The 21,681-nt window shown below is 36.0% G+C and overlaps 1 protein-coding gene across 10 annotated transcripts in view; it reads left to right on the top strand.

The window, feature by feature from the left end:
• Positions 1–594: 594 nt before the first annotated feature.
• The window catches only part of Pcdh17 (protocadherin 17), a 92,911-nt gene continuing 71,824 nt past the window's right edge, over positions 595–21,681 (top strand). For 3 of the 10 annotated variants that reach the window (XM_021257926.2, XM_087197474.1, XM_021257925.2), the window contains exons 1-2: positions 641–3,784; positions 3,911–3,994. In XM_021257926.2, the coding sequence (XP_021113585.1) occupies positions 1,427–3,784; positions 3,911–3,994 (2,442 nt within the window). In that variant the 5' untranslated portion in view covers positions 641–1,426. Of the gene's footprint in view, positions 3,995–21,681 lie in introns of all 10 variants that reach the window. The other 7 variants (XM_087197475.1, XM_087197476.1, XM_021257927.2 and 4 more) reach the window with 3 other exon arrangements.

The following is a 21,681-nucleotide window of genomic DNA, read 5'->3' as shown; positions in this document are numbered from 1 at the left end:
CCCACTTCTACTATTAATTTTTTTTTGAAGAGGAAAACTCCCTTACTTTATCCTCTTCAAATATTCACCACTTTTATTCCTCGCCAAGATTTTCCTTTCTACAAGAAGAGGACTGGGAGGCTGGGCCACTGGAAGGAGATGCTGAATAGAAAGAAAAGAGAGGCACTTCACAGCCCAGCCCTGTGAATGCAGAGACTGTTTCCCTTCTAGCAAGAGACAGGGAGAGTGTGTGCGAGGGCTCGGAGGGTGGCTCCCCCTTCCTTTTTATTCGGCCTCCCCCTCCCCCTCCAGATCTGCACGTCCAACCATGAGTTGCCTGTTGATTTCCTTTCGCCTGGGAAGAAAAGCAAACTGGAATTAAACTGCATGGCGAGAAGTCCTTGCTGGCAGGAAGAGGATGGGATGGTAGCTGCGGCTACTGGCTTAGCGTAGAGACATCAGAGTGTGTTCTACGATCAGAGGAGGAGATAGATCTATATATTTCCCCCTCCCAATAGACTCACACAGCAAATGCTGATCAGGCTGTGGCTTTCTTGATTTCGGGGGAGAGCCTTTTCGGAGGAAGAGAGGGAGGAGCCTGCTAGGGGGAGGAAACTACAAATCGGGACACTAGTTCTTTGCGCTGCATTTCCTCCCCTCCCTTTGGCTGCTCGGAAAGGAGAGAAAGAAAAAAAATACGCTTGGCTGGGAGATGCAGTCCGCCGCCGCCGCTACCTCAGCCAGCAATGCAAGATTAGATCTGTAAATGCAGCAAAACATTGCCTGAAAACAGACCAGCCTGCGCAGCAAGCAGACATTTCACAGTGCGCCGGGGAAGCTTCGGAAATATTAATCTGTGACTCTCCCTCCGTTGCTCCTCATTCCCATCCATTTCGTCGCGGGAGACCAGTAATAAGTAAGGATTTCACTTTCCGATCTGCCTGGAGACACACCTCCCCAAGCCCTCCCCCACCCGATGTGAAGAGTGTTCCGTAGGCTGCCGGAGAGAGTGGATTTGCGGCACCCTAGCGGGAGCGAGAAAAACCTACCAATTCTCGAGCTCGTTATCATCCCTCTCAGACTCGATTTCCTCCTTATCGCCGGCCTCATCGCTCAAGTTTGAGCCTCCTGAAGTCTAGGCGGGAGAGACAAAGCCCAGGGCTCGCCCTCAGCCGCAGGGAGCCGCCGCCTTGCTCCAAGCCGCTGCAGCTCCGCTGCGCCGCTGCCGCTCACCCGGTGCGGATGCTGTAGATCAACAGGTTCAGGCAACTTGAGCGGAATAAGCAGAGACCGCCTGTGCCGCAGCCCCGGTGCGGAGGAGAGGAAGGACCCACGGACTTGTGGCTCGCCTAGCTAGAGCACGCTCCGCTCGGGCCCCAGGCTGGCGCGCACTCACCGGCTCGTCCCTCCAGTCCGGCTGCTCCTGCCCCCACTCCACCGGTCTGGGATGTACCTTTCCATCTGTTGCTGCTTTCTTCTATGGGCCCCTGCCCTGACTCTCAAAAATCTCAACTACTCAGTGCCAGAGGAGCAAGTGGCCGGGACTGTGATCGGCAACATAGGCAAGGATGCTCGACTGCAGGCAGGGCTTCCGCCGGCTGAGCGCGGTGGCAGCGGAGGGCGAAGCAAGTCGGGCAGCTACCGGGTGCTGGAGAACTCGGCGCCGCACCTGCTGGACGTGGACGCCGACAGCGGGCTCCTCTACACCAAGCAGCGAATCGATCGTGAGTCCTTGTGCCGCCACAATGCCAAGTGCCAGCTGTCCCTCGAGGTATTCGCCAACGACAAGGAGATCTGCATGATCAAGGTAGAGATCCAGGACATCAACGACAACGCTCCCTCCTTCCCCTCTGACCAGATCGAAATGGACATCTCGGAGAACGCTGCCCCGGGCACCCGCTTTCCCCTTACCAGCGCACACGACCCGGATGCCGGCGAGAACGGGCTCCGCACCTATCTGCTCACGCGCGATGACCACGGTCTCTTTGCCCTGGACGTCAAGTCCCGCGGCGACGGCACCAAATTCCCCGAGCTGGTCATCCAGAAGGCACTGGACCGCGAGCAACAGAACTACCACACGCTCGTGCTCACCGCCCTGGATGGCGGGGAGCCGCCGCGCTCCGCCACGGTGCAGATCAACGTGAAGGTGATCGACTCCAATGACAACAGCCCGGTCTTCGAAGCGCCCTCTTACTTGGTGGAACTGCCCGAGAACGCCCCGCTGGGCACCGTGGTCATCGATCTGAACGCCACCGACGCGGATGAGGGGCCCAACGGCGAAGTGCTCTATTCCTTCAGCAGCTACGTGCCCGACCGCGTGCGGGAGCTCTTCTCCATCGACCCGAAGACCGGCCTGATCCGGGTCAAGGGCAACCTCGACTATGAGGAGAACGGTATGCTGGAGATCGATGTCCAGGCCAGAGATCTTGGACCCAACCCGATCCCGGCCCACTGCAAGGTCACAGTCAAGCTCATCGACCGAAACGACAACGCGCCGTCTATCGGTTTCGTCTCCGTGCGCCAGGGGGCGCTCAGTGAGGCCGCCCCGCCCGGCACGGTCATCGCCCTGGTGCGGGTCACTGACCGAGACTCGGGCAAGAATGGGCAGCTGCAGTGTCGGGTCCTGGGTGGAGGTGGGAGCGGCGGCGGCGGCGGCCTGGGGGGGCCAGGGGGCTCCATCCCCTTCAAACTGGAAGAGAACTACGACAACTTCTACACAGTAGTGACTGACCGCCCGCTGGACCGCGAGACTCAGGACGAGTACAATGTGACCATCGTGGCGCGGGACGGGGGCTCGCCTCCGCTCAACTCCACCAAGTCGTTCGCAGTCAAGATTCTGGACGAGAACGACAACCCTCCCCGTTTCACCAAAGGGCTGTACGTGCTGCAAGTGCATGAGAACAACATTCCAGGAGAATACCTGGGTTCCGTGCTTGCCCAGGATCCTGATCTCGGTCAGAACGGGACTGTGTCCTACTCCATCTTACCCTCGCACATCGGTGACGTCTCCATCTACACCTATGTGTCTGTGAACCCCACCAACGGGGCCATATACGCCCTGCGCTCCTTCAACTACGAGCAGACCAAGGCGTTTGAGTTCAAGGTGCTTGCTAAGGACTCGGGGGCGCCCGCGCACTTGGAGAGCAACGCCACGGTGAGGGTGACGGTGTTAGACGTGAACGACAACGCGCCGGTGATCGTGCTGCCCACGCTGCAGAACGACACCGCCGAGCTACAGGTCCCGCGCAACGCTGGCCTGGGCTACCTGGTGAGCACCGTGCGCGCCCTCGACAGTGACTTCGGAGAGAGCGGCCGCCTCACATACGAGATCGTGGACGGCAACGACGATCACTTGTTTGAGATCGATCCATCCAGCGGGGAGATCCGCACGCTGCACCCCTTCTGGGAGGACGTGACGCCCGTCGTGGAGCTGGTGGTGAAGGTGACAGACCACGGCAAGCCCACTCTCTCCGCGGTTGCCAAACTCATCATTAGGTCGGTGAGCGGCTCCCTGCCCGAGGGAGTGCCCCGGGTGAACGGCGAGCAGCACCACTGGGACGTGTCCCTGCCACTCATCGTGACTCTCAGTACTATCTCCATCATCCTCCTAGCGGCCATGATCACCATCGCTGTCAAGTGCAAGCGCGAGAACAAGGAGATCCGCACTTACAACTGCCGCATCGCTGAATACAGTCACCCGCAGCTGGGCGGGGGCAAAGGCAAGAAGAAGAAAATCAACAAAAACGATATCATGCTGGTGCAGAGCGAGGTAGAAGAGAGGAACGCCATGAACGTCATGAACGTGGTGAGCAGTCCCTCCCTGGCCACCTCCCCTATGTACTTCGACTACCAAACCCGCCTGCCCCTCAGCTCGCCCCGGTCAGAGGTGATGTATCTCAAACCGGCCTCCAACAACCTCACTGTTCCCCAGGGGCACGCAGGCTGCCACACCAGCTTCACGGGACAAGGGACTAATTCGAGCGAGACCCCTGCCACTCGGATGTCCATAATTCAGGTAGGAGACTTTTAGCATAATTGGGACTGAATTCACTTTATTGCTGGTTTGGGAGCTGTCCTGAAATCTTTGGAACAGGATAAGCCACGCTGTCAGCAACAGTGAAAGAGAAAGTTTTAAAATGAAAATGCGTTACACTTTGATACTGGACGAGTATCAGCTGCTACACATAACCCCGCCCACATAAACAGCCTGAGATCTACAAGGTGTAAATGTCTTACTTCAGTTACATTATTAAAAGTTTATTTTGATAGGTTTTAGAATGTTAGCAGTGCTCAGTATTCAGACTTTATGTTATTTTATTTGTTGGTCCACATTTCATTACATAAAAGTGTTTCCAGATTAGAAAAAAAACTTCATTCTCTTAAAAAGACTAATTCCATTTTAAATTTTTTGATACAATAATGAAAGAACTGTATATCCAAATATGAAGTTCTTAAAGTATAGCCTTGCACCCAGGCAGAATTCTGGAATTTAAATAAATTTAAACTAAGTAGTCACTACCCCAAAAGTCAGTTTTATATTAAAAAGTGTTTTAAGAGACACAAATCTCATTAGTTCTACAGCTGAAACTGCAGCATAGTGCACTGGTGTAATTTAAGTTCTTGAAATAAGAGTTATAATCTAAAGTGCTCTCAAAAGTTGGAATAAATTCAGGCTAGGGATAGTGACCAGCAGATTTATAAAAGTTGCTATTTGTTTAGACCTGTGCTTTCTCTAATTTTTAGTTTGCTGGAGTCACTGAAGAATTAAAGGTATATAGTAGAAAGTCACAGGATTATTTTGTGCTTTTAAAAATAGGACACAAGTTGCACCTGATTCCAAGCTGCATGTACTTTGCATAATGTGTGTTTCCAATACATCCTGAGTGATAGTTAATATATACTTTAAAGTATAATCTAAAGCTATTACTATATGATAAAAGCTATATGATTGACAAAGCATGGGCATCAACTCTTAGAAAGGTTAACTATTGACTGTACTGTGTTTAGTCACAGTCTAGTTTCTTATCCACACTTGTGTCACAGAAAAATTTAATTCTTGCTTATTGTGAATTTAGGTTGTTACAAATTACTCTGGATAAGCAGTGCTTGAAGTTCAAAATTGAGCTTAACTAAAAATGACACTTTGGGAGGCAGATTTGTATCAGGTAAATAAAAAAAGAATTCATATTATTATGCTTTGAAAAGCAAATAACTTTTAATGAGACTTGACTCAGTAATGGTTTACTGTTAAAACAGAGTAGTAAAATTTCTTGCTCTTATGCTTTCTAGCATAACAAGGGTTCTACATATTAATACTTAATATATTTTCTTAAAATGGGATAATGTCCTTGTAAAATAGATCCTTACATGTGACTCTACTCAATACTAAAGTATCAATAATAATAGTAATTACCAATTTTATAATATTTAGTGTATACAAATAGTCATGCTATTTGAGGTTTATATAAAACTAAAAAAGAAATTTTCAACTTTAAAAAATGTAGTTTCTATGAAGGTCTTTCTGTGACTATGTAAATTTTGACATTTATGATCATCGATATCTCCACAGAGTGAGATGTGCTAACTTATATTATTTTGGGGGTGTAATGCTAGGGATTGGACCAAGGGCCCCATGCATCTCAGTGGAGCACACAACCACTGACTATACCCCCTGCCCTAAAGTGTGTTTATTTGCAAATCTACTACAGTCATTTTATAAATACACATAACTTGTTTAAGTTTTGTATTTATTGGATTAGTAGTACGAATATGTCACAAAAAGTTAATTCTTAACTCTTGACTTCAGGTGTGTCAGTTGAATTTTCATTCAGTTTCCAGTACATGGAATTGGTGCAGTAGAATTCTCAGCAGTTCTCATGTCTTGGTCAGACTAGTGAAGAACAGTCTTGGATTGAAACGTCCAGAAGGTTTTGAGAGACAATGAGGCCTCTACTTATTTCCAACGTGCTGGTCATTGCTTAAGGATGCTGCTCCCACTGCTACTGGTTATTTTCATTAGCAGTAAAACTTAAGCCACAGCAAATTGCACAGACACAAACACAGACATGCACAATTTAAATGGAAAGCAAAAGCGAAACTGCTCCCCTTCTTTTATCCCTAGAATCTGAATCCATACTACAAAAACACAAAATGAGTTTTAATTTCAGGTCTAAATTTTTTTTTCAAAGTATCTCAATTTCTTATATTGGTTCAGACCTGGAAATATTATCAACAGAAACTATTAAAATAAGTGCTTTTTTCCTACTAATTTTTTCAGTCCTGTAAGAAGTGTTTGTAAATGAAGGATATGTTAATTTCCCTTTAAATATATCAGGTTTATCTTGATACTTACCATAGAGAATATGGTAAATTTAAAAATTACTGTTTTTTTTAACTGATGTGCCACAAATACATTGTATTGAAGTGACATGCTTATATTAAAGCGTGCAAGCATCCCATAATCTTGTTCAAAATGCTTTCATTAGTGTGTGTATATAATAGAGCCTGAAAAGGAAGCACATTACTAATCTCATGCGTATTTCTGAAAGTAGTCATTTAATCCACTAAATCTACTTGAAATAACAGCTGCCATGTCTTGTTCATCTTTATTTTTCAGCATTTATAGTGTTTAGAAAGTTCACAGTATAATTCCATCAATGGATTGAAAAGAATTTCATAATTATGTTGCAATAGTCTGATACAATGTGGTGATGTGAAATTTGAGACTTTATGATTTATCGGGCTCACGTTACAATGCAAAGCAATATTTAAGCATCAAATCATTTTATGTACTTCTAACATGTTAAGGTTAATGTCTGAAGGTTCTTCTTGGGCACAAGAGCATTTTTATAGATTATGAATACAAAATAAGCATGTAATCTGGTATAGAAACAAATTTGTGAGATGAAATTTTATTTTAGAGTTTTATCAAGTTCCTCAAATTAAAGTTGGTCTATGTAGTGGTTGTATAATAGATTGTGAAAAAATATCCACAATAGTGCAAATTATAATATACCATAATTATAATGAAATATTTTTTCATGTTAAAGCTATAAAGTTGATTTTGAAGGACAGGAACATAGATTTAGTAATAGGCAAGGGAGACAGATAGTTTTACAATTTTTAGAAAACTTTCCCATGGGAGTAATTTTCATGTGAGTTGTTTCATGTGTTAATATGAAATCTAAAGTGAAGTAGATATTATTATTAATTATGAAGAATAACTGCTAATTATGACTTATCAAGAATTAATTGTTAAGTCTTAAAGTGACTTTTCAACAGGTGTTTTACGTACAGGCCACCTTGAGATGAAGAGGGGAAGCTGGGGACTTCTCACTGATAGGATTTCCGATTTGAAGATCCGTGTTTTCACATTCTTGTAGCACTACTACAAGTCATTTTAAAATGCTATCATAGAATAAAATGTAATAAGTCATCAAAATAAGATTTATTAAAATACATTTTAAAAGGAATATATTAGTGTTTTGCAGGTCAATTTTGTGAAATTCATGTTAGAGTTGACTTTAGAGCCTTTATGCTAGGAAGATGAAATTGTTTTGAAATAAGTCAATTTCAATAAAAAGGAATTAAGTACATGGTAAATGCCTAAAGCCAATCCAAACATATAAAAATGAAATTGAAGTGTAAAAGACTAAAGAATAGTACAAACAATAAATTCAATATTTCAAAATGAAAAGGTATAAGTCTAGCTTTCATAATAGAAACATTATCCACTGTTTGTCTTTATTCTCACCTCTGTAACACAAGCCATTTTGGACTATGGAGAGTCACTTATGAATTCTCAAGATCATGATCTTTCAAATTTCTTACTCTAATATATTAATGATTTCAGCAACAAAAACACATTGTGGGATCAATTTCTTTTATCCCAATTTTAGAGACATTTTACTGCAATTTTTATGCTATGAAGGCATCACTTGAGTAGTTCCATGTACTAGTTTCCATAAATATATATAATCTCTATTTACAGGGGTTATGGTGGGCATGTAGAAAAGAGATGTCTCTTTCTTAGTGTCTCCAGGAGTGTTTTATCGATTTGCCTTCCTTCTTAAAGGTTTTCATAAGATAGTGGAGTAATTTCTACCTTGGAGTAACATGAGTGCATGGTCATTTAATATTTTTGTCTTCTTATGTATTAAAAATAATTCAACATAAATTAAGTTTAAAACATTATCAGCCACTAAGTGTTTAGTGCTGCTTGGGAGAAGTATTTAACATTTCTTAATATCAAAAAATTCTTCTTCTTCTTAGTATATTGTAACTTTTCTTCTTAGTCTTAAAGTGAATGTATGAAAGTTTCAACTCTTATATAAATCTCTGTGCACTTCTTTATTGCACAATAAATAAAAAAGTATGTTTAACTATATGAATTAGAAGCCACATAATTTTACTTTTTTTGGGGGGGGTACTGGGGATCAAACTCGGTCCTTGTGCTTGCGCAGCAGGTGGAGAAACCACTGAGCTAAATCCCCGGCCCCATAATTTTACTTTTTAAATATAAGTTGATAAGTCCTCAGAAGTCAATAACTTTTTATCCGTTTGGTTTCAGTTTTTAACAAAAATTTTTAAATTCCAGCTATGTGAAACCTTATCTTCCTTATGCTAAGATGATAATGCATCAAGCTTTTAAAATTATAATAAGATAATTTTTAATTTATCTGAAGTCATAATAGTGAGTTCTATAACCAGCACACATTATTACATCTAAGTCTACACCAATAATTTTTTAATTTTGTTCTTAATATTTTCATGTTATTTAAGGCTGAGGTGTTTATAGAAAAGTATGACCCAAAAATTTTCTAAACTATTTAAACATACTTTTTAGTAATAAAGAGGTTTACATTTCCTAAAGGAGTATCACTGACTGCATTGTTTAAGTCATGCAAAAGGACAAAAAACCTCACACAAAACTATAGCTCCTAGAAATATTTTTCTTAGAGCTCAGTACTATAATATTGTTATTTACTTCTTTGAAATGTGTAGAAACTACTTTTATAAGAGTTTAAAATAAGATAATTTTTAAGATAATCCTCAAAAATTGTGTATACTAAGGATTTATAAAATTTTCATATTTTACAAACACCTTCAAAATCTTTAGAGATCAATTTAATATTCTTCAGAAATATAATATAATATATACATATACATATAATACATTATGGTTTAGTAATTATTACCAGGTTTCAGATTTCAAATTTTTTACTGTTACTGCTGCTTATGTAGTGTAATGTAACAAAATCTATCTATAAACATAAAAAGTACAAATTGAAAAAATATTTTTTGCTCTTTAGATCAATTAAAAGGTTACATGCATTTATTGCTGTTAAGGTTGGCTTTGTCTATGCTATAAAAATGAAATTTTTGAAAAAATGAACTATATGTTTAGATGTGTTTATATTTTGGTGGAATATATGTAGACATGAAGGTACAAATATTGTCCAATTTTTATATTTGTTAATTCAAAGAAATTAGCTTTTTTTACGGGTTAAGTCAAACATTTTTCTTTTCAAATCTGTTAAAGTTTGATGGCTTTACCACTTTAAAGTTTTCAGCAATTTGAAATTTGATAAAATAGAACCAGTTACCTTATAAAAAAGGAGTTAGGGAGCAACTGGCCTTCAAAAGATTGAAGCTTATGTAGATTAAGAGAAGGAAAGTCTCATGCAAATATCTAATGCTGTACTTAAGAGGGTGACAGGATGACTAGAAGTATGGTGAAAGTACATGGCATGAGCCCGATGATGAAAGAACAGGAGCGAGAAGTCATTAAAACTGGGCTTGTGCCAGGTAGGAAGTATAACTTAACTCCCTGATGCAGAGAAGTCTTGCAACACACTCAATAGTAGGTAAATTCTTACAAATGCACCTACTAATTATGATATTAGTCATTGCTCTAGAATGTATTCCCCTCAGTGATACTTCTATTTAATAAATCCCAGAGGGCATTATTTTAAAGTCATATTTTAGTAAAGCCATTAGGGAAGTGATATTTTTTGTATTAAATTCCTTCAACCAATGATTGTATAATTGTTAGAGTATAACATAAAGTTCAGTTTGCTTATAATTTTGAAGATAGTGTGATTTCTGCCACTCCCCTGCAAAACACTTTTAAAGTTTTGTTTTGTTTTGTACCAGGGATCGAACTCGGGACCTTGCACTTGCGAGGTGGACACTGGAACCACTGAGATAAATCCCTGGCCCTAATCTTTTGTCAACCTGCTTTGTAAGGGAGACTTTGTTGAAAATTTCCTTCAGTGGGATACAGTATTTTACAGTTAGTCATAACTTTCACCACTAACATTGACAGTGATTCATTGCTATCCTTTAGTCCCTTGAAATAAATCATCTATAATAAAGAAGTCCTTAATGACATCAACATCTTTTCAGTGACAGCCGAAGCATGCTCCTGCTTCCTTGCTACTACAGACATAAAATTCAATATTTGTAGGAGAGTTGAAAAAAAAAAAACTACCAACAAAATGCAGATGCAAAATGGTCACTATGGAAGTGGCATCTTTCACCTGTATCCACTAAATTCTTCCAGTGATAGAATATAAAACTGACTTCAGGCAGTGTTCTAGAGAATCTATTGATACACATATGACATAATCTGGGTTTGTTCTGTTTCTAGTGACATTCTGATTACTGGTATTTTGAGCCTTACTCTGGACCTATTCCAGGAGGTTTTATTGTAGTGAAATTGTTCTTACGGTTCATTGAGCAGCTAGCATAAATGTTCTGAATGCAGTAGGTGAGTTTGCATATATTTATTTTTTAAAAAGGCAGTTAAACAGCTTAATTATTGGAAAATGAATCATAACAATAAGAGACTATTTAAGTTAACAAGCTTTGTGATGAAAGAATAAATACAGGTTAGATAAATGAAACTTTAGATGAAACTAATCTACATAAATAGACTTTTGTCTGATTAGAGGAATGGAATATATTAAAATAATTTAATGGTATTAGAAATACACCTTATCTCAGTCATTTTGAAAGATTTAAGGGCATGTATTATCTTTCTTTATAATTGTATTCAATTAGTCTCGTGAACCATATTTATGTTGTATGCAAAGTGCGCAAGGTAATGATAAATATAATTTGGCAAAGATAAATATAATTGTATAAGCTTCTGTTTGGTTCTGAAATATACCCTGTCTGAACCATATTTAATATTTTTAAAATTTGTAATGTTTTGATTGATTTTTAATTAGTGGAATACATTAGAGGGACCAAATAAAGGACAATTTCTTGTTTACTTCCTTTATCAGCCTAAAGCAGGCTTTGTAGAATTTGAAAGCTAAAGTAATAAAAATCAATTTCAAGTTTCAAAGCCATACATCACAATTGTGTATATATTTAATGACTTTAAGAAAAACACTTTACTTACTTGTAAATTATATTAATATACAATGTAGATTATACTCTGAAAAGTTTTCATGCTATTTCCATAACAGAAATGCTTTAAAATAACAGATTTAATTTACAACATGTCTAAATAACTAATCTCTTTCCAGTAACTATGGTGCTTTTGATATATTTTCTTCAGTCTTTTTGGTAATAAATTTTTAGAAATGTAATTTAGTCCTAGCCATGAATCTATATATTTCCTTAGAGCATTTCTTAGTGAATTTTAAATAATTGTATGTATACATAGAATTTTCATTCTCTCTAATTCAATATAATGCAAATACAGGCATATATCTATATCTGTCTATCTATCTATGTATCTATCTATCTATCTACATATATATATTTTTCTATCTATCTCCTAAACTCAATAGGTCAATTTTATAAAATGGAAGGTAAGCGACAGGTATTTTATTATAGGCAGATGGTTTCAGGAGTTGAAATGTCTTTCCTATTGTCATAACCTAATTTTAGAACACCAATGACTTAAATTCTTAAATTTGTATTTCCAATATGAACATTTGCATGAGTTTTGAAAGCCTAACACTGCAGTTTTTACTCTTAAGATACAACATTCTTTTTTAAATCATAATTCTCAACATAAATACCTTTGTGAAAAGCTGCTTATTTTTTACACAGTCTGTTATATCAGTGTATACTGAGATTGTCTTATGACTGGATATTTGATATATTTTTCATATTCTTTTACAACAGCAGAGCAACTGAGTATGCATAGCTAAATTTATAAATCAATTCATCTTTGATTAGCAAAAGAGTTATCTAACCACTTATGTAAAGTGGCAGTATGTGCTTTTTACTGATGTCCCATTTCAGTAAATGAAATGCAAGTAAAAAATTCTGTTTGAGAAAAAATATGTAAAAATCTTAGAATATTTACTAAGAATGAACCATTTCAGTAATTTTGAACAGAATGAAACAGCTTTAAGAGGACTTATTTTCTAGCTCCAACCTGATAACTTACTTAATAATACATCTTTATATAAATATAGTTATCAAACTTTCTAAACAACTTAAAAATAGTTTAATTTCCATAGTTCTAATAGAAAACAAAGAAAAAAATTGAGATACTATCTAAAGTTTGGTGAATTCTTACAATATCCTCTTGGGACACAACCTGCTTGCTTTCTATTTTGCTTTTGAAGCTTTTCATCTGTTTTAAGAGTATTTCCAAAATCAATTTATTGCATTTATAGTACAAGTAGGAGGAGATAAAACTCATGCAAAGAGAGGGAGGGCAGAAGGAAAAGAGGGAGAGAGGGAGACAAATGCCTAAATCAATGTTCTATCTTTATCATTTTCATAATGGTGAAGTACAATTTACATAGAAACATACCTTCTCATGATTTCAAGGTAAGACATTTGATCATTTGATCATGTGTTTTATTTTTACTATGTGAAACTTTTCATGACCTGTCTTAATATTTTTTTTTTATTTTAAGAAAATGCCTTATTTAATGTTTCATCCTGACTGTTTGATACAGAAATTTCTATTTTAAAGAGTAAGTTTGAAGATACATATTGACTTTTACTTGGCATAATATGCATAGAATGTCTTCATCATTTTAGAAAACAGTAAGAATGTCTTAGCACTATTGTATAAATCTAAGAGAGTAAGACACGAGATTATTGAGATCAAATATATATAAAAACAACAAACCTTTTAATATCAATTCTTAGGTTAAAAAAATCTATAACCTTCCACTGTTAGTATTGGCAGAAGCATGGGTAGTAATTATTAGCTGGGTTTCTAGATCCTGACCCTCTTAGCAAAGCTATTATTTATCCCAAGATAATAATAAGGATGAAAATATGAGAACTGTCCTATTAAATAAATCCCACTCACAGGAATTTTTGAGATCATTGCCAAAAGCTTATTCTGCACTGTGGCCCTAGCACAAGTTGTGCTAATACCAACAAATGAAGCAGTATGCATAAGTGGAGAGAAACTAAGAAAAGATGAGGAATGCATTTAAGAAGGCCTTTTTGTTCCTTCTGATTTTTGAGCAATAGACTTTCCATGTTTTTTTTTAAATCAAGACAATTATATAGTAATTTGGGTTAGAATGTGTGCCCAGTTTCCCATCTCAGAACCCAATTTGTTACCACCTGTGGCTATTTCTATTAAAAAAAGAAACATAATTACTATGAGTCTCAGCAGTCTTAGAGTAAATTTTTGCAATTACAATACCTCCCTTGGGCAGATGTGTGAAAATGCTAGATTAATTCCTGCCAGGGTCTCTCTGTTCCTCCTGCATTTTTAGGTTTTGTGTTGACTGCTTATTAGAGTGGCTCTGTTTGCTCTGGTTAACATTGTGTCAGTGTCTCTACAGTAAGTCTCTAGAAATAAAGATCCACGAATCTGCCATTAAATTTTGCTCTAGGGAAAAAAAGTTGACATGTAGCATCTCAGCCAAGGAGTAAATAATATTTTCCATCACTCTCCCATTTGGCCTGGTTAAGTATGAAGTAGAAGATGGCAGACCACTTGCCAATGCTGAGAAGGCAGGACTTAAACCAGCTGGTAAAAGAAAAGTGTGGTAAAATAATTCATTAACCAATAAAAGATATGGAATTAATTTTATTTTATTCTTGATCACAAAGTTTTTGAAACCTAAGGATTTTCAAGTGTGATAATAAAGATATTAAGATTGGATGGCTAAAAGGAAATCTAACACCTGAATTACTCCTCATTCATTCTTTTTTCTTGCAGTTGTGGTTATGTGTAATCTCTGATCCTAACAAGAAACCAATTGATCTACACAAAATAGTGAGTGATATTAGGTATGAAGAGTGTTAAAACTCTGCATCAGTGTTTTCAGTATTAAGTTATTTTATTTCAAAGAAGTCTAGATAGAATACCTGAAGAATGGTCAACATCCAACTTGTCTTTGTTGTTAAGAAAATCTAGCACAGTTTCTCACATATAATTGACACTTCAAAAAGTATGAATTCTTTAGCTAGATGTGGTGGCACACACCTGTAATCTTCAAAGTTGGGAGGCTGAGGCAGGAGGATCACAAATTATATTACTCCCTGGTCAATTTGGTGAGATTTTGTCTCAAAAAATAAAAAGGGCTAGGGTGGGGATGTTCCTGAGTGAAAAGACCCTGGGTTCATCACTCTTAGTCACACACACACACACACACACACACACACACACACACTCACGTGCACACAGACACAGAATTCTTTATGAGGAAATCAAGACTACAGTTAAGTGATTTCTTTTTTTCATAAAGGGGATTGAACTCAGTACCTTGTGCTTACGATGCAGGCACTGGAACCACTGAGCTAAATCCCTGGCCCCAGTTAAGTGATTTTTAATGATCATCAATCAGATATATAGTGAAGCTTGGACTAAGAATAAGGCTAAAGACACACACACACACACACACACACACACACACACACTCTCACATCACATAGCATGTACATGAAACAATGGCCTAGTGGTAATTAATTTATTTCAAAGAAACATGTTTTCATAATTTTTAATGTATAATTGCCACCTTTTAAATAACTGATATGAAAATTCCTATATACTTAGGTTGATATATTACAAATTCCTGAGGAAGAATAAGCAATCAAGTTTTGCAATTATGAGCATGCTAAGCATTCACAGTATCTTTTTACTTTATATATACAAAAGTATATATAATATACACATGCATAGATGCAGTATGTCAGGACAATAGTGTTGATTATTGCTTATCTCTTTTCTCATCCTGTAGTATGATTTATAAAATATTAAAGTGATGCAATCCAGATGTTATATCTATTTGCTAAACTCTTAAGTGTCATTCAGATCTACTGAATTATTAATAAACTAAAGATAATTATTTCTATATTTTAATTAATCTTTAAGAAACTTGTATTTGTTGATATGCTGCACAAAGTGTAAATTCTTCTTATCTACATTTTTTTTTTTGGCACTGGGGATGAAACTCAGGGTCTTCCCACTGAGCTACATACCCAGCCTTTTAAATTTTGTTTTTACTTTTATTTTTTTGAGACAGAGTTTGCTAACTAAATTGCTAAATTGCCCAGACTGTCCTAAAACTTGCAGTACTCCTGCCTCAGCCTTCCAGCACTCTGGGATTATAGGTGTGTACCACTACTCTTAGCCTATGTCATTTCTTTAAAATGAGATCAATGCTAAACCTTAAACTTTACTTTAAGAGTACATCTGCTTTTATTAGTACAAATATAATTTTATGATTCAATCACTTTGGTATCTACCATCTGCCATTTGATGATGGGAAAAGAAAGTCACTCTTAGTAATTACTTAATATACAATCTTATCATTAATCAGTTTATAAAAAATTTCCCAAAATTTCAGAATCTAAGCTATATAGATGAAAATAAAATTTTTATACATATATTAAAGAAAAAAACTAGGCATTATTAGCATTATTTTCAAATTTCTGTATAGTCATTTAAAATATAACTATAAGTTTCAGAGTCGCTTAGTCCATAATCACTAATTTAGTATACAAATAATAAAATAATTCTCAAAGCAATTTATTGGAATTTGTTTACCACTATTAGTTTACAACTTTTAAAGGGATTTAATTACTATTATTGGAATTTTAAATTTTAATTGCAAAATCCATTTTACAACAGAAGGTTTGATAGAATGAAAGCTTCAAAGAAGTGAGTCTGGTTTTTTGGGGTTTTTTGGTACGGAGGATTGAACTCGGGACCTTGCACTTGCAAGGTAGGCTGCAGAATCACTGAGCTAAATCCCTGACCCCAAAGAAGTGAGTTTTTGAACCATACTAAAATCTCATTTATCCTCTCTTGCCAGAGAGGCTAGAAAAAAAACAATTATAAAACATTTGAAATTTAATTTAACACTCATTGATAAAAAAGACTTTCTAATACACTATAAAATGTTAATAGCATTAAATATTATGCAAGATGAACCTGTAAATAATGTGTAAGTAATAATAATACTTGTCTAAAAATAATGGTTCAAGTCTATCTGTAAATTTAAAATATTTGGCACTCTGAAAAAAAAGGCATAAATTAGCAATCAGTGCTACTCAGTTCAGATGGACGGGCTGCCAAGGTAGGTGTTCTTTAAAAATTTGAAAAGTGTCATCTAAAACGGATAATACTGAGAAAAGCAAAAAGGAGATAATTATTATTTATGTCTATTTAATGTTATTATTATTTAATGTTGTTGAGTCTCTATATTTTGTGGAGATATTTTAAGTATTTTATTTTTACATCTATGGTAATTTAAAAAATATTCAATTATATATCTTGATTAGGCATGGTGGTGTTTATTACCAGATTAATGTTTTTAACAGTATGTACATATGCACCCAGGTTTCATATAGTTGATTTTACATATGATGATATGTAAGTAAGTGTTGGTTTAAACAGTATTATGTTTGACATTTAAAAATAGACTTAATAGACAAGAAACTTGTTCTTTAGCTAATATGAAAAAGCTTGCTACATTTTCTTTAATCTAGGCTTGAGTGTATATTGTAAGGGTTAAAATGTTGATTTTATTTTATATAAAAGAAATAAAATTAACTTTCCACCGTGATTCTTTTTGTTTTGTTAGGCAGGAATGTGTGCCAATAGGATATAGTGAAGGTGAAATCCTCCATCTGCCACTATGCATTTTTCTTTATTTCTTAGTAAACGTTTCTATGTTTATGACTTTGCAGGTCGGAGTAGGCAGTTATATTAGTTCATCATATAAAGGAATCTTTTCATTGCATTTAGTGAACAAATTCTTTAAAATTATTTTTATTTGAAATTTCCTCCTGAGTCTCGTGAACTTGAACTTGATATTCATGCTCAGTACTCATTAGTTTACTAGAAAAATCAAATCTCTAAGAAAATATCCATTATTTAATGATATTATAGTTTGAATCTTCAAGGTGCAAGGGTAGAATTGGTAATGGAAAGGTTCTAGGGGTGAAAAAAGGAAAGGTGCTCTGGATCAATGTCCCCAGGTAAAATGATATAAATAATTGGCAAGTGGAGCTATCATTTCACTTGGTTAATTGTAATAAACGTATTACCTTGTTAGATCATTAAGGTAGAATCAAAATGTTGGGAAACAGATAAAAGGTGCAAAAAAGCATTTAAAATGCAATCATTAGGTTTCATTGGATCCATCTGCTTCCAAGAAATATAATTAGAAATTTGATTCATTGAACTTTAGCTGCCATTTTGGACCACAGTTTCAAAATCTGTGTTGTCAAGTTGGACATTTTAAGTTAATATGATAGAAGTCATATCCAGCACATTTCTGATCTTATATTTTCAAACAAAATTTGAAAGTCTACAGTCAGGCTTAATGGGCTGGCGTATATTTAACAAAGTGTCAATTGAGTTATTTAATTTTTAATCTGGTTAAACGCAACTAATGTTCAACTACTTTAAAGTTTCTATGATCTAGACCAACGGCTCAAGTTTTTACTGTCACTTTATGCCTGAACTTAGACAAGTAGAACTGCCTCTTATCAATTATTCTGTAGGTCCATATTGCTCTAAAATTATACTCACAACATCTAATTATGCTAAATTTGCATACCATGGCATGAGAAAAAAAATCAATTCAACTACTTACCATTTCATGTAGTTATCCTGACTTTTGAAATTTTGGGTACTTCTAACCTTTTTTTTTTTTTTTTGCCAAAATAAGCATGACACAACATGCTTTTTATGTATTCACTTAGGAGGGTGCAATATGATAATAAGATGTGCTTAGCATAAGAAGTGCATTATGCAAATTGATCAGGATTTCTTGTCAGCAGTTGTCTACTGTCTGCTTACAGTAATGAACTGTCTGTTCGTGTAACTTGGAAAAGAGTCATGATTAGACAGGTGTTTCTTTAGCCCATGAGATCAAATTTCTGAAATATTTATATAGTGGCAAGCCAGATGTACCCAGTTTAACCTTATAATCCCATTTCACAGCTTTTCCAAATACTTAGAAACTTGTTAAGTACGAAGCTGATTATTTTGGCAGTGTATCTCTATTAATAGGATTCAGATACTCCTTATTTACAAGCCAGTGCTGTTAATATAATCTGCTTTATTAAATCAACAGGGAAACAGAAACATGAGAATCCATCCAAGGGCTAATTGACAGTGAAGCTTTTTCTAAAGCTTTTTAATTTGTGTTTTTATCAACTCCGTAATACCAGAAAACACATAGCACATGTGAAAGAACTGTTTTGGACACCATGTTACCACTGCTTTGGTGAAGTAGATGTATGCTGAAATCCCTTGTACTTCTTTCATAATCTTGATGTAAGCAACATAAGACCATGCATCTGCTCCTCACAAATATTCCCTTTAACATCATCTTGATTGCAGAGCTTACATATGACATGTGGAATTATTTTAAATGCACTCCTCTATTTTTTTTTAATGAGTGGTGACAATACAGAGTAATGTAATAATGTGTCATGATTTTCATTATGTTTATTTATTGGTTCTGCAATAATGAAAAGAGTTTATGCTTTCAGCTTGAACTATATATGCCTTATGGTAGGAGGTACACCCTTTTATATTTATTATGTTCTGTCCTCTGAAGAAAAGGGGTATTAGAATTCTTAAATCATATTGGGCAAGGGAAAGAGTTTCACACTTTGTTTTTATTTTATAGTAAAAGAATAGCTTTTATGAAGTACCTAACTCTACATAAGTGAACTCATGCATCTCCATATACAGAAAAAAATTTATTTTTCATGCCATATACGACAACCTAATTTCCCTATGTTAAGAAAAATTAGAGTAAAAAACAACTCTTTTGCTTTTTCATTTAGGAAAAATTATATACTTTGTGTTTTACATTTATGCAAAAGTATGGCTAATGCATCAATAAGAAAATGACATAACCAAAAAAAGCAAAACAAAACATGGAATTAGGAAAACTGTAAATAAAAAATTTTTGAGGACAGTTGAGTTGTAAATATCTTAGAATTTGGATCCTCAATTTTTGTAAATGAAAGATATTCTAGAAATGAAGCTACTCCGCTGAGACTTTGCGCCTCCAGACCTGTGTAGCTGTGATTCAGCCACTGCTAGTCTAACGCGCTTGGTTTTCAGCTACTCATTGCACTGGGAATTTGTAGTCAGCCTCAGGGGATGACTCTTCTACATTTTGCTCCAGGGCCAGTTGCTTCTTTATGTTTGATTTCTTTCTTTCTTTTTTTTTTTAACGAGTTTTTTGTTGTAGTTTTCCCATACAATAAAACTTTACTCTTATGGAAGGTGACAACTATCACAAGATCCTGATGTGCAAAAATTTGTTTTGGTATTGAAATAATTTCGTGTTATTTTCTACTGTTGTGTATCTCTTTTTTCCATTTTTTTGAAAATTTCAACTGTATTTATCCCTTATTCAAAAAAGAATTCTTGCTGCAAAAAAAATTTACTAAAACATACCTAAGCAGTTTTCTTATTATGTTTAGTAGGACCTCATTACATAACTGTGAATTGAAAATAGGAAAATTACATCAATATTTTTAATTTCTTGCAATGTACTTCCCAGACAAAGATACATAGCTGTTGTTAATGTTTTGCTATGTAAATCTATCATTCCTCCTCTCCAGTTATGAAATCCAGAGTACTATTTATATTTTTTATTTTTTCCACTTAATGTGAATATTAAAAAATTTACTCCAGAGATATTATTATGCTTAATATTGAGATATTTTACCAGTCCTTGCCAGGATGATTACTACATAATACATGCCTCGAAGTATCACTTGAAAGTATGAGAGTTAGGGGTTATAAAACATGACAAGTGCAAAGGTTGGAAAGAGAGATTATAAACCTATATATATTACTGTATATGTGCACATGTGCACATACAAGTAGTTTGTGCAGTAAGTTGTATATCCTAAAAATAATTTATTAAACTGCATTTTACTTAAAATTTTGTTAATATGTCATGAACATCTTTCCATGTCAGTAATGTAGTTTCATATTATCTTTAAATGGTAGAAATCTAGGTCAATCAATGAATTTGATTAATTTACTCAGTTATTCTCTGTAGACAGACTGCTTACCCTGAGATTCTATTACCAAGAGTCTTTGTTTAAAAAAAAAATAGAAAGAAAAACCTTCAGTTCAGGACAAACTGCTTCACCATTTTTGACTTTTTTTTCTACTTCCTTATAGGGAATAACAATAATTTCCACTCACAGGACTAATGTAAGAAATAAAGTTGATATAAGGTATATGTTTAATATAAGTGCTGAAGAAATAATAACAAATACCATTATTATTTTTGTTAAAAACAAATGACATAAAAGAATCTGGAGCACTTAAACGTGAGGACACAGATACAAAAGACATAATCTCTGTAAAAACAATATTTTACTTGGCCTAATATTGTAGTTGTTTAAAGATAGAATGTTATTACAGAACACTAATTATTAGAAAATACCTTCACTGTAATGCCAATTTATTTTATTGCAAATTGACATTTTGGACTCTTAGCTGGGTTTTCTCTTGCTTTTATTTTAAATAGTTTAAAAATGAATTCTATCATTTTTGGTAGAAAGTATTGGCAAATATGGGTTTCTAGACATCTTAAACTTCATAAGGCACCAAAGGAAACACTAAATTGAAAAAATATTAAGTCTTCATTAAGAACTGTGCCTGCTACACAGAGAGCCCTTGAGGGAAGAAAAGTTCATACATTCTACAAAATAATTGTCATACGACAATCCATTTTAGAAATTTAGATACAGAAGATTACATCTAAATTCATTCAAACTTCTTTTCTCTCTGGAAAATTGAAGTACAGAGATTTTATACCTATGTATACACAGCCAACTAAGAACTAATATCTGACTCAATTTTTTTTTTTTTTTTTTTGGTACTGGGGCTTGAACTCAAGACCTTGCACTTGTAAAGCAGGTAGCGGCACCACTGAGCTAAATCTCTGGCCACTTGACTCAATGTTTATTGTTCTTGTTCCTGTACCATGTAAAATCCCATGATTGGCATACATTTACCATGCTGAGGAATTTATAGAATGCAAAAACATCATGTCTCATGAATAATTGCTGTTACAAAATACTGGACCTTGGTTACTAGACTGCAGGTAAATTTGGAGGGTAATTTCTTAAGACTTTCACATATTGAATATTAAAATTCTGCTGGATTCTAAACAACACAGAGTCTTTCAAACTGGAGACTTGGAATTGTTTTAAGAGTTTCTCTAGGTTAGTCCTAGAAATGTTTCCAAATTTTAGAGACTTCAG

The sequence above is a fragment of the Heterocephalus glaber genome, unplaced genomic scaffold (assembly GCF_053883595.1).
Source record: "Heterocephalus glaber isolate CG9 unplaced genomic scaffold, H.glaber_assembly_v1.0 deba00001666, whole genome shotgun sequence".
NCBI lineage: Eukaryota > Metazoa > Chordata > Mammalia > Rodentia > Bathyergidae > Heterocephalus > Heterocephalus glaber.
Note: the sequence above shows the minus strand (reverse complement) of the source record. Positions and strands in the feature narration are given on the sequence as shown.